Genomic DNA, 13485 nt, shown 5'->3' with positions numbered 1-13485 from the left:
GTAGCAACATTCTAAAGCAGTGCTTTTCAACCTGTGGATCAAGATCCACAGAAGTCACATAGCAGATATCCTGCCTATCAGATATTTACATTAAGATTCAGAGCAGTAGCAAAATAGGAGTCATCCCAACCTGAGGAACTGCATCAGAGTCCCAGCATCAGGAAGGGTGAGAACCACTGAGCTAAAGTCCTCTAGGTGAGGGGGCTGCCCTGGAAAGACTCATTTAAATGAAACTACTGACACAGAGAGCTGACGGATGAGGTGGGTTCAGTGTCTGTGAGGCACTGCTGGTCTCCTCCTCGCTCCCATGGAAGAACCACCGAGATGAGGACGAGGGGCAGAGCTAACCCAGCCTCTAAGTAGGCAGAGTCTAGTGTCCAGCTGCCCAAGGAAGAAGTTTGCTGTGTGACGTGGCCCTGATGTCCGCACACACAAAAGGCCAGTGAAGTCTACTTGACCAAGTGAAGCTGGTGTGGAATGGGAAGAAGCACACACAGTCAGTCTCTCTGCACACACTCCGTCCTTCACTTCTTCACTTACCAGAGATTTGATGAGAACCTACTAGCAGACCACAAATTCTAGCAGACCACAAATTCAGAGGTAGTTCAGATTTGATCCCTGAGTGGAAAAAAACATACAGTGGGAGATAAAAGAGGAAAACAGTGGATCTGAGTTTGAGGTTAGCCTAGTCTGAGCAAGCCGGATACACAGTAAGACCCTGTCTCACATACATCCACGCACGTGCGTGAGCACACACACACACACACACACACACACACACACACACATCCTGCTAAGGACAAGATAGGCATCCTGAGAGATGAGCCAGTACAAAGAACCAGTAATAGCTCCTGGAGCAGCACATCTGTTTGCCAGGACTATCCCTTGGATCTCTTAAAACCAAGACCTTGTAATCTGAAGACTCAACTTGGGCTGTACCCTTAGCCTTCAGCTCTCCGATGCAAGTGAGTCCACAGGACCAGAGGCTTTGAGATGAGCTTTTCAGAAGGGAGGAGGTGGCCGCTTGCTCCCAGAGCTCCAGCACCTGCATTCTTCTGGCTATGTCAGAAGCCAGATCATTTCCCTCGTTAAAAACAAAAACAAAAAACAAGCAAACAAAATGTTAGTCTTTGCCCTTTATCTGCCTGGCAAAGCTTTTAATTGGCTTGATCTGTCATTCCGCTAGACATAAAGGGGACAATCCCTGGATTAGGAAGGAGCTCTCCAGCTGGGGTAAGGAGTCTCAAGGCAAGGTAGGCAAGGGTCCAAGCACTACCGGTCGGCACTTTTGCCCAGCTTTTATGGGAAGAAGAGAATATTACTCTATGCTAACGTATTTTTCCTTTTCCTCTATCTCACAGAAAAGGAAAAATTTAAGAGCCAGAGGGAACGTCCCTTCTTGGAGGAGACAGCAGAAATGGGGAGTGGCATCAGTGCTGAGGACAAAGAACTTGCCAGGAGGTCCAAGGAGCTGGAGAAGAAGCTGCAGGAGGATGCTGACAAGGAAGCCAAGACTGTCAAGCTGCTGTTGCTCGGTGAGTGACCTGAGCAGATGAACTAGCGCGGCTGTATCCCTCTCCCTCTGGTTCAGCCTCGAGCTAAGAAACCAAGCAGAGCTTAGAGCTAGCCAAGTTACCCTGGAGCCTGCAGTCACTGCAAGGAGACCCAAAATGTCAGGGTTATCAGAACTGTTTTACCTCCCCTTGAACTATGAATCATGCAGACAGGCTGGGCTACCCAACTGCAACAACACCTTCTTTTGATTCAACAACTATCAAGAAGCACCCGGGCCATGCAGGCACACACCAGATCTGTAGTCAGAGACCAGTGCCGTAAAGTAAGTACCCAGGACTGTCTCTCACCAGTGCATCCATGAAGCACCACCACACAATCCCACAAGTCTCAAGGAGAAGCCTACTGGTTTTTGCCAAGTAGACTTGATCCTCCCTGCTTTCAAGATCAATGTTGGAACCTGGTTGCAGAGCAACCAGGTTGGGAGGGGAGAGCTAGAGGGAGGGAGGAGTCTTTAACAACAGAAACTCCCTCCTGGTTTTCTATTAAGTAATTGCTCTAAAGCCCCTGACATCTGGCAGCTTCATCAGTCTGATGCGTTCTAAGCAGATTCCTGGCTGGTGCAGATGATAAAAGCGCCTCGGTGGGTCAGTCAGGGAAATGGGTCATGGTTTCAAAGAGAAAATAAGAAACTGACACCTGGCTTACAAAAACAAAACAAAGCAAAACACAAGAAACAAAAACAACAACAGTCCTTCTGAAGTGTGATCACTGGCTCTATGTAGCAGCAAGCTGGCTTCCCGGGGAATTGGAGCAGCAAAGCCCAAGGACACACTAAAGGGGCCTATCTGTAAGCTGGACCCAGGCTCCAAGGAATCCAAGAGCTGCACACAGGGAACAGAGACTGCAGAGACAGATCTTTTAAGCCTAAGCAGATTGTCTGGGTTCAGGATAAGCAGCTTAGCTGGAACAGGCACAGGCAAAGTGGCAGGAGACTGAGGGGCTCAAGTCAGTCGGCAGGGAGCCCTGGAGTTCTTGATGGGCAAGGGGCTAGCCTGACTGAGGACATTAGAATCTTTAGCCAATAACAGACACCATCAAGATTGTAGGGGGAGGGTATTTCAACGAAGAGGCCCAGCTCTTTCCAGTACCCAAGACTACTTGCCTGAGTCAAAAATAGGCAGTGTGAATATTTTAAAGGAATTTCTATGAGTCTATCAGTAGTTCCCAATGGGGAGACTATGAGTCCCAGGGGCTACTAGATATGTCTGGAGATACTTGGTTGTTACAAAGAGTAGGATACTAGTGGCCTCTAGTGGGTAGAGACCAGGGACAGTTCTAAACATCTTACCATGTACCAGCCAGCCAATAAAAAAAGTAATCCTCATAGCTGGAGTGGTGGTGCACACCTTTAATCATAGCACTCAGAAAGCAGAGGCAAGCAGAACTCTGAGTTCAAGACCAGCATGGTCTACAGAATGAGTTCTAGGATAGCCAGGGCTACACAGAGAAACCCTGGCTCAACCTCTTCCCACCCCCTGCAAATAGATATATAGATATAAATATAGATATAGATCCAGCCCCTAATGTAAATAGTGCTCTAAATCCAGGTTGGATGGCGTGAGCTCAGGGTGTCTACCAGAAAGCACTGTTCTCACACCATCTTCTGGACCACTGGGGAGAACTGGGGAGAACTGGGGAGAACTGGGGAGAACTGGGGAGAACTGGGGAGAACTGACAGTGTGAACATTTCCCTTTCAGGTGCGGGCGAGTCAGGGAAGAGCACTATCGTCAAACAGATGAAGTGAGCAGAAACAAACTGGGAAGGACTGAGGTGGGGGGAGCCAATAGGGCCAGTTGTTGTTAGCTCTGAGGGACCCTGGACTAAAGGACCTACTTTCCAATGTCCCTTCCCTCACCCTAGCCTTGGGGACAGCAGTAGGAATACAGGTGGTTTCCTCTGACCCTTATATCCGCCCCTTCCCCATGAGAGTCTCAATCCCTTAGCTCCGGTTCCTCAGGTCCAGTTAAAAGCTTAGTGTCTGTTCCTTGAAGGATCATTCACCAGGATGGCTACTCACCCGAAGAGTGCCTAGAGTTCAAGTCTGTCATCTATGGGAACGTGTTGCAGTCCATCCTGGCCATCATCAGAGCCATGTCCACACTAGGCATTGACTATGCAGAGCCAAGCTGTGCGGTACGTGATTAATGTTATCTGGTTCAGGGTGGAAGCAGGAGAAGAAGTAGACCAGAGACCGACAGACCACAAGGAAAGTCGGGTAAGGAAAAGTTCTGCATAACTCAAATGGCATCTACTGAACTTCCAACCATCCTAGTCCTAGAAGAGTAAGCAACTCCTACCTTTATAGAAAAGGTTTACAAAACCGACTCCTAGCATCTTTTTGCCTTTTTATCTTAATTTATCACTAAAATACTCTCCTTGGTTTGCCGAGCTATAGGACTTATATAAGCCTTTATAGGAGCCTTTACAGGAGCCTTTTCCTGGGTTGTGAATTTCTGGGCCAATATAAGCCTTTACAGGAGCCTTTTCCTGGGTTGTGAATTTCTGGGCCAATATAAGCCTTTACAGGAGCCTTTTCCTGGGTTGTGAATTTCTGGGCCAATATAGCTTTAAATTTCCAGTCCCTGCAAGCAAAGGACCTGTATCTTCTAGAAATCTACTTTCAGGGTCATCTGAAGTCTAAGCCCTGCAGGAAGCACCTAGAACTATCCTCTAGGCATCCCAGGGCTGGCTACATCTGGAGAGCTCGAAGTAAGGTAGCATATGTCTTTAAACTGCACCATCATTGAGACAGGTCTACCTTAGGCGTTAGGAGCAACGCAAGATGTTTTCCAGTTAGTACGTTTCCAGAACCTGCCTGGAAAGCCACTGACCTACTCCCAGCTCATTCTCAGTCAGATTTCTGGATTACACAGGATGCCGGGAGACAGCTCAACAACCTGGCTGACTCCACCGAGGAGGGGACCATGCCTCCTGAGTTGGTGGACGTCATCAGAAAGTTGTGGAAGGACGGTGGAGTTCAAGCCTGCTTTGACAGAGCTGCAGAGTTCCAGCTCAATGACTCGGCATCTTAGTAAGACCTTGGGGAGGCGGGGGGGGGGGGGGGATCATGCTCAGGAGAAATCTCACTCAGCCTTCAGTTCCAGGCAGTGGGCGCTGCAGACCCACAAACTGAACTTAAGCCTATAGAGACATTTGCCAGTCCCCACTAGTTTAAATTCCTTTACAATGATTCCCTTTGGCCTAGGAAGCAGAAGACACAACATTCAAACCAGGGGCTCTGCTTAGCAGCCCTTGGCTCTATCTCAAGAGGCAAACCAAAGAAAGAAGATGGTCAGACACTAAGAGATAATCAACTTTGCAAAGCTGGTTCCAAAAAGATAAGGGACAGAGCTATCAACCCCCAACAGTACAGTATCAGAAGTGGGCACGAGCTGCATGTTTACAATCCCCATGTTTACGCCCTGTCACCTAATCTTGAAATAATGTTATATCATTTCTGGAATCCTCCCTTACTACATTTCTGACCCTGCTAGGTACGTGACACGCGCCATGTCTCAGGGCCCATTATCTGTTTGTACATGAGCCTTCAAGGCACATCAGCTCCATTTTCTGCAGTCCAGGGACATCAGGTAACTCGGCCAAGGTGCACGGGCAGCAGAGGTTGTATGTTAGTCCAGGTTCGAGTGACTACGAGGCTGAGGCTTTATAGTGTGCCACAGGGCTTCCTTGTTTTGGATTGTGACAGTCTTACTTTGTAGCTAGAGCTGGCCTGAAACTCAGGCCTCCTGTCTCAGTCTCCCAAGTAATTCCTCCTAAGTTTTCCTGTATCGATAAAGTGGGCACATGAATCTCAAGCCTTCTAAGGTTTAGTGAGAATTTAAACGTTTAAATGCATGGAGTACATGAGACATTGAGTGAATTTTCCTTCCTTCTCCATATTGTCATTTTATTCACATCTGCCCTCTTTCTACCCTTCCTAAATTTTCTCACATTCTTATGCAAACTTCCGAACACACAAAGGTGAGATACAGTGAACCTTCTAGTTTGCGGCTATTTCATGGCCATTTTGAGTTCACTTGACACCCCCCCCCCCCACCCACTAGGAAACTTTAAGTACTCTACAGCTACCACTTTATCCTAAGAATGTCATTATGTACTTAAAACATAAAGAAGAAATCATATCATCACACCCAAATACTTAATTCCTCAGTATCTCCAACTCTCAAAACATGCTCCCATTTCCCAGTTTGACCCAGGGGCTAGGGTCCAAACATTGTCTTGATGTCTCCTGTCTTCTAAGCCTCTTTAGCTCTTTCCTGTCTAGAAAGGCAGAGTCGAGGACAGAGCACTGGCCCTCACCTTTTCTAAGCTCACAAGCAGAATCCTGGATTCAGTGCTGTGAACGCCAGTCCTGCTTCTAACTCTGTGTTAGCTGTAGACTTATGGGGAGACCATTTGCTTCCTTTAGTCTTTGGAGAGTGTAACATCACCGATGCCACCTTCTTTTTCAGCTATCTGAATCAGCTGGACCGGATTACAGACCCTAACTACCTCCCTAGCGAGCAGGACGTACTTCGATCCAGAGTCAAGACAACAGGCATCATCGAGACCAAGTTTTCTGTTAAAGATTTGAATTTCAGGTCAGCACCCGGTTCCCTGGGGTATCTCAGGTCTCACAGCATGTTTTCTTGGCCGTAGCTGATGCCCCATCTTAATTACTGTCCTTCCCCTCCTCCTACCTCTCTTATTTCTGATTTGCTACTAACTGGACCTAAGTGGCCACCCCTCAGGATGCATACCAAAGGCAACTGAGTCATATGCTGGCCATGCCAATGAGAATGAACAGCTGTTTCTTCCCTTAGGATGTTTGATGTGGGAGGGCAGAGATCAGAGAGGAAGAAATGGATCCACTGCTTCGAGGGAGTCACCTGCATCATTTTCTGTGCGGCCCTCAGTGCCTACGACATGGTGCTGGTGGAGGATGACGAAGTGGTGAGAGGCCGGCCTGTAGTTTCAGTGGGATTGGTTTTCCTCCTGAGCCTCCTCCAAACCTCGTCATCTCACTGCCCCAACTAGCTAGCGCTGGCAGTCTGATTATCTCCTAACAGAGCAGTCTGTCTCACCTTTATCAGTAACCACAGAAAACTCCCTTTCTGCTGTAGGATCTAGGTTAGTATTGCAAAGCTCCAAACTGACTGAGCATGAGCTTGGTCTGAGGTTAGAAATCCAAGTATTAAAGGCCATCACAAATCCAGAGGAAATAATGCTAAGTGGACGGAGATGGGTGGACAGACAGTGCAGGGAGAACTTATGTTGTCTACCTTCATGCCAGTTCCCTTTTCTTGAGTTCGAGATAAATAGTCAAAGATGTGAAAACACTAATTGCACATAAACATGTATTCCATGATGGCCAGCTGCCCAACAGAAAACACAGCTTCTCTTCTGTGCTCCAGTTCTGGTCTATCCTTCTGCACTCCAGCTTTGGTCTATCCCCCTGTCATTCCAGCTTTGGTCTATCCCCCTGTCATTCCAGCTTTGGTCTATTCTCCTGTCACTCCAGCTTTGGTCTATCCTTCTGTCACTCTAGCTTTGATCTATCCTCCTAGCTTTAGTCTATCATTCTGTCACTCCAGCTTTGGTCTATCCTCCTGTCATTCCAGCTTTGGTCTATCCCCCTGTCATTCCAGCTTTGGTCTATCCTCCTGTCATTCCAGCTTTGGTCTATCCTCCTGTCACTCCAGCTTTGGTCTATCCTTCTGTCACTCTAGCTTTGATCTATCCTCCTAGCTTTAGTCTATCATTCTGTCACTCCAGCTTTGGTCTATCCTCCTGTCATTCCAGCTTTGGTTGTCATTCCTTCTCTTTAACTGTAGGATTCACAGTAGAGTTCTCAAATGTCTTAATAGATTATTCATGTTCCAAGATCTCTTCCATTTTACTGAGTTTACAAGGTATCGAAGTATCAACAGCAGGAGCATTACAGTGAGTAGGGGCTTTCCTCACCTTCATCTACTCAGTTTTCCCTAATTAGTTGACAGGAATGAATTCAAGTCAGATGGTGGCATCCTCAGTACCCAAAGGGCTGTTCCCTAAATGCTAACCTGACTTGAGCAGTGGCTAACTCCGGACTCTGTAGACATACAGCATGTCTCTCTTTCCTCTGTCAAAGTAGCTACGAGAGAAGTAAGAAGTGTTGGTGGTATGGCGCTAGGAAATCCTCCAGCCCTTACCTGTGACACCAGGGCCAAAGAATCCATGTCACAGTCTTCCCCCTGCTGAAACTTGGGATCCCTTGCGAGGAGCCCAGCAAAATTATCTTGGAGATGCAAGTGACAAAGAGCTAATGTGGACCTGGCTCCAGCCCAGCAGTGGCACTACGGAGTTACTTGTACCCTGGCGTCTAACCATCTCCACGTTTAGGCATCCCTGTAGCCAGCTCCTACCGCACACTCATGTCCTCACACAGCTTTCATAGCTCTTTAAGGAAACTGAGACTCCGAGATGTTAATAATCTCATCCGATTCAGAGCTACTGAAATGATACGATGTTTCCTCCCAGAATCGCATGCACGAGTCTTTGCATCTGTTCAACAGCATCTGCAACCACAAGTTCTTTGCGGCTACATCCATCGTTCTCTTTCTCAACAAGAAGGACCTCTTTGAGGAAAAAATTAAGAAAGTCCACCTCAGTATCTGTTTTCCGGAGTATGACGGTAAGTGCAGGCAGGAGTAACATAGTGATGGGATTCTCTCATCCATAGGCCAAGACACACGAGGGAGCTTGACTTAAGGGGTGGATGGTTACAAGGTTCAAGTTCAGATGTGTCTGGGAAAGAGCAGACAGAGACACCAGAGCCACTGACTGTTCCAAGGACACCTACCAGAAAGTCAGACCCGGGGGTTCTCAACCGTCCTAACGCTCGATCCTTTAATACAGTTCCTCATGTTGTGGTGACCCCCGGCCATAAAATTATGTCACTGCTACTTCATAACTGTAATTGTGCTACTGTTATGGATCAGAATGTAGATATCTGATATGCTGCATTCCCTGTGAAGAGATCGGGACCCACAGGTTGAGAACCAACTGGCCTAACACACTACTCCAAGGACCAAATCAGTCACCTAAAAATTGAACATTTATAGGTTAATTTATTCTACATTACTTTTTTTTTTAATAAACTAGGAAACAACTCCTATGAGGATGCCGGGAATTATATCAAGAGCCAGTTCCTTGACCTCAACATGAGAAAAGATGTCAAAGAAATCTACAGTCACATGACCTGTGCTACAGACACACAGAACGTCAAATTCGTGTTCGATGCAGTTACAGACATTATCATCAAAGAAAACCTCAAGGACTGTGGGCTCTTTTAATGCTCAGTTCCTCGAATATACATTCTATAAGCAAGCTTAGAATCTGAGGCTTCATGCAGAAAACTAGTCAGCATGTACCAGAATGTGTCAAATAAGCCCATCCTGTTGGTGATAGAGAAGGCATGCTCAGGACTGTTAGCAGTGTGGCCAGTTCACTGTAAAGAAGGCATGGCCAGCGACCCTAACGCCCAGGTTCCAGTACTGGTTCTGCTTAGCACAAGAACAGAAATGCTTCATCTCTACGATGCAAAGGTCCCAGTCTATATGATGAAGGTAACTTCCCCGCCTACTTCACAGGGTCACTCTGAAGAGCACAGACCTAACTGAAGGGGAGGCCCAGGGTAGCTGGCTGCTGTGATTGGCCACAGAAAGCAGCCATGACAGCTGCCTTCCATACTTGGTTATTAGAAGAAACCATCCCAAAGACTAACAGCAAGCCTTCCTTACGTTGAGCGATAAAGTATTAAAAATTAAACCTGCCCCTGTGGTTTTACTGGTCCGATGTATGTGCCTCAGCTCAGAGACCCAGATTACAGGAGAGAAGACGCGAGCCTGCTTATTTCTAAGGAACTCACTCAAAAAATGATCATCTTTATTAAAAACAATTTTCCCTCTCCCCCATCCTGGGTTCCCTGTCCTTTCTCTGTGTAAATAACTGCTTTGCTTTCAAGAGTGCCTGGCTGAACCTGAGGCCATCAACCCACCCCCACTTAGGCCTTTGCGGCTATCACTTCTGTATCACAGCATCTGAACAAGCAAGCAATCTGAATTCTCATTCCAACTGCCCCATGTTTCACAGGAACAAAAACGACTGCTGAGCTTCCTTAAGGCACTGGAAATGTTTGCAGCTGGGTCCACGTGAGGCTGGCTGCAAACATCTTCCCAAACAAACCAGGGATAAATTATTCCTCTCAACTCCTCAGAGGGGAAATGAAGCTTGCATTTATCTTGACAGGAGGTGGTGAAACCATGTATAGATTTAGCATTTACAACCACTAGTGAGGCACACACTTGGCACCCATGGTTTAGTATATAAAAGAAAGTGTCAATTAAAATGAAAGTCTGTTCCTTGCCAGAAACACCCATTCACACTTAGCTGCTTCCAGCAATATTAATAGGAGAGAGCCAGCCAAACTCATGAGCTTGAAATGCACTGAAGAACCTGAGACCACTGAAATGGGATTCACTTAAGTCTGAACACACACACACACACACACACACACACACATATACACACGTACACACATGTGAGTGAGCAAGAGTGCACACACACCCACATGCACACCAACTGGCCAGAATCACCACAGAACTGCTCTAGATGTGACCACTAACAATTTCAAAACAAAACAAAAACTTAAACACAAAACCAAATAAATAAACCCCACCTGGACAAAGCATCTTTCAAAAGGGGGACTACAAAGATGTTGAATGGCGTGTCCCAGCCACCGCCAGTCTGCCCACTCTCACACTGCACACTGTGATTCCGAGTCTGTTGTAAATCATGAGCAGGGTGAAGGCCATGGATCTCTTTTCAGATTAATATTGTTTGGTTTTTATGAGATGAGGTCTCATTGTGTTGTCAAAACTGTTCTTGAATTTGTGAGTTCATGAGATCCATCTGCCCCAGTCTGATGAACAGCCAGGACTACAGACATGCACCAACAACCATCTCAGAATGTGCTTTTTAAAAATGGTTTTTTTTATAGGTGTTTTGCCTACATGTGTCTGTGCATCACGTGCATGCCAGGTGCCCACTGAGGTCAGAAGAGGGTATCAGACCCCTGGAGTTAGAGTTACACATAGTTGTGAGCTATCATGTGGGTGCTGGGAATAGAACCCAGGTCCTCTGGAAGAACAGCCTGTGTTTCTAAACCACTGAGCCTGCACTCTGCTCCTTCAGAATGCTTTAAAATGTATCAAATAAAATTCAGAGTCACAAAGGAAACAAGTAAATGAGACAATTATTATCACTCTGGAGCTTAAGACACTGAGGAATAGCCAGAAGCACTGTCACCTGGCTTTAATTCCAGAACTCTGCTCAGGAGGCAGAGGCGAGCTCTAGGCCAGCCTGGGCAACAGAATGAGACCTCAAAAAAACAGAAACCTGGGTACGATCATCTACTCAGGCCCCAAGTTTACCCCACTTGCTCGGCATAGGAGAACCTCCCTCCTGCGCTGTACTGGATCGCTTGCTCCCCCCGCCCCCCCTTTGACCACTAACATCACACAAAACTTGTCCTTCAGTGAAAGAGCCAATGCAACTTGACTTCTGGTAGAACCATAAAATTCTCACCAAAATCAGAGCGGCATTTCAGTTCTCTACTGCTTTCTGACCGACATTTCAATGTTTGACTGGTTGGCAAACTCACATATTCTACCTTGCATGCACATCTCACAAAATTATTTTCTTGGAAAACAGAGCACAACAACTCCTTAAGGACCGTATCCCCAGCTGTTTTCCAATTGATGTTTGGATGTGGTTACACACATAAAATGTTTTCAAGTTAAAGAGCCCTTTTACAGAGCCTAATACCTTGGGCCCTGGTTACCCACACATCTGTACCTTAGAACAAAGTCAAAATGACTAAAACTCAGTCTGGGCTCACCTCGGAGGAAAGGGAGGAACATAGTTACTGTTGCCTTCCTACCCCAGCTTAATCTGCTATGCTGAGATCCTCCACTCCACCGTCAGAGGTACAAAGTCAATTTGTACGTCTGCATAGACAGCCTGTTTTGGCTTTTTGCTTGCTTATTTGCTACCTTGCTTGCTTTTTTTGAAACAGTGTCTCATTGTGTAGACCATGCTGGCCTCAATATCACAGAAACACACGTGTCTCTGCCTCCCTATTGCTGGGCTTAAAGGCATGCACAACCATACCAGGCTAAATGGCCTATTTTTATCTCAGACATTTTGATTATATACATGAAAAGCTTTTTGTGTAGAAAACAAAAAGGCTTAAAACCAAATCTGCACCATAAATTCTGCTATCTTTTGCTTCTCCTGCCTTATTAGAAACTTCCATTGGTCATTACTACTAAAGGGAATATTCCTTATAAGCTGACAAAGTATTTTCACTAATAAGAATACCCAAGCTTATTTTCTTCTACTATGACCTTACTCCTTAGAATTTTAAATTCAAAAGGAATCCAACTAAGATAAATAGGTTCCCTAACAGAATTTAGCAGTTGTAAAAGTATCAAATAAATTTGGTTGGTTGGCAGCATAACCTTGGGCTTGTCTTAGACGGCAGTGAGGGACTGACATGCACTTCCCTTCCACAGCATGATTAAAGACTGCTGAATTACACATAAATCTGATGGGTAGTTTTTTAAACACTATGATGGCATATCCAAACTATTTAAAACTATAAAAACATTACCATCCCAAACCTCCAATCCCTGGAACCCTGACACCCTCTGTGGACATCAGGTAAAAGTGGTGCATGTGCATATATGCAGGCAGAACACTCATAGAGAATAAAAAATGTCCTTTCTTAAAAGATGATTGTACACATGTCTGCCAAGTGCCTTTTGTACAAACAATGGATGTGAGGACTGCTGGGTTAAAATACATTTCTACATCTTAGGCACAGAGTATTTCATTCTTTTCAAAAGAGACTTGGACACTCAAACATTTACTTCTATCTACCTCCTTTGTTTATAGCGTTCATATACGCAGTGACAGGTTTAAATGTCTTATGACAAGCGACTTTATGTAATAATGGATGAGTATGCACTTGCAGGTCACAGGGTAGCAAAAGTGATAAATAATTCCTGACACACTATTGCAGTGTATTGGCATTGGTTAAGCTGACTTTTGCGATCTGGCTTAGGTGACTTACCTGTCCCCAGGCCCAACTGTTACCAGGCCCCAGAAGGAAGAGGGAACTGAAAGTTACTGCTTAGGAGGTAGAGCTTCCAATTAAAAGAGGAAATCAATTTTGGGGATGGATGAGGTGACAGATGTACAACAGTAGGAATGTGCTTGATGCTAGTCAACTGGATACTTATTATAAAACCTGGGACTTCTTGTTATGTGTTCTGAGGGTAAAGGAATGATGCACAAAGCATCCTTAGCCGTCCAGTTTAAGAGCAATATGAGCCAGGCAGTGGTGGCGCACGCCTTTAATCCCAGCACTTGGGAGGCAGAGGCAGGTGGATTTCTAAGTTTGAGGCCAGCCTGGTCTACAGAGTGAGTTCCAGGACAGCCAGGGCTACACAGAGAAACCCTGTCTCGAAAAACAAAAACAAAACCAAACAAACAAAAAGTAATATGAAAGACACACTTAATAGTTAACAGTTCCTACTTTGATCATAAAACACTGTCTGAATCAGCATTCCCTGCCACTCTCAAGGTGTGACAATAGCACACTCTCTACTTGGAGCTAGGCCTCTGACCAGAGTGTGCTGGCAATGCTGGGAGGAGAAGGGGTCAAGGGTGAAGAGTGCTTTCCTCCCACTGCCCTCTCTGCCCAGCACAGCCCCCAGCACAGATGCTAGCAGGGACTGTAAGCACCAGGGCCTCTGGTGGTGACAACATGAAGTCTCTGTGAGATAAGATAGGCATACTAAGCT

The 13485-nt window shown here is 46.0% G+C and overlaps 1 protein-coding gene across 2 annotated transcripts; it reads left to right on the top strand.

The window, feature by feature from the left end:
• Window positions 1–1365: 1365 nt before the first annotated feature.
• On the top strand, window positions 1366–9523 carry Gnat2 (G protein subunit alpha transducin 2). Of its 2 annotated transcripts, none has more exons than XM_029475255.2 (8): window positions 1366–1535; window positions 3274–3316; window positions 3737–3791; window positions 4450–4607; window positions 6049–6177; window positions 6400–6529; window positions 8096–8249; window positions 8720–9523. In XM_029475255.2, exons 1-8 carry the CDS (start codon window positions 1418–1420, stop codon window positions 8908–8910), a joined length of 978 nt encoding a protein of 325 aa, XP_029331115.2. In that variant the 5' UTR covers window positions 1366–1417; the 3' UTR covers window positions 8911–9523. The 2 variants fall into 2 exon arrangements, with proteins under 2 accessions (XP_029331115.2, XP_021014329.2); XM_021158670.3 differs by lacking the exon at window positions 3737–3791 and adding an exon at window positions 3568–3709.
• Window positions 9524–13485: the final 3962 nt, after the last annotated feature.

This window comes from Mus caroli, unplaced genomic scaffold (genome assembly GCF_978045245.1).
Source record: "Mus caroli unplaced genomic scaffold, Mus_caroli_1 scaffold_3, whole genome shotgun sequence".
NCBI classification, from domain to species: Eukaryota; Metazoa; Chordata; class Mammalia; order Rodentia; family Muridae; genus Mus; species Mus caroli.
The sequence above is the reverse complement of the archived record's forward strand: the minus strand, read 5'-3'. Positions and strand labels throughout refer to the sequence as shown.

What these genes read in the sequence shown, in the direction of transcription:
- Gnat2 (XM_021158670.3), top strand. Translation starts at nt 1,418, where the DNA reads ATGGGGAGTGGCATCAGTGCTGAGGACAAAGAACTTGCCAGGAGGTCC. An exon ending in TGTCAAGCTGCTGTTGCTCG is followed by an intron (nt 1,536 to 3,273) that starts GTGAGTGACCTG and finishes TTTCCCTTTCAG; the next exon opens with GTGCGGGCGAGTCAGGGAAG. An exon ending in ATGCAGAGCCAAGCTGTGCG is followed by an intron (nt 3,710 to 4,449) that starts GTACGTGATTAA and finishes TGGATTACACAG; the next exon opens with GATGCCGGGAGACAGCTCAA.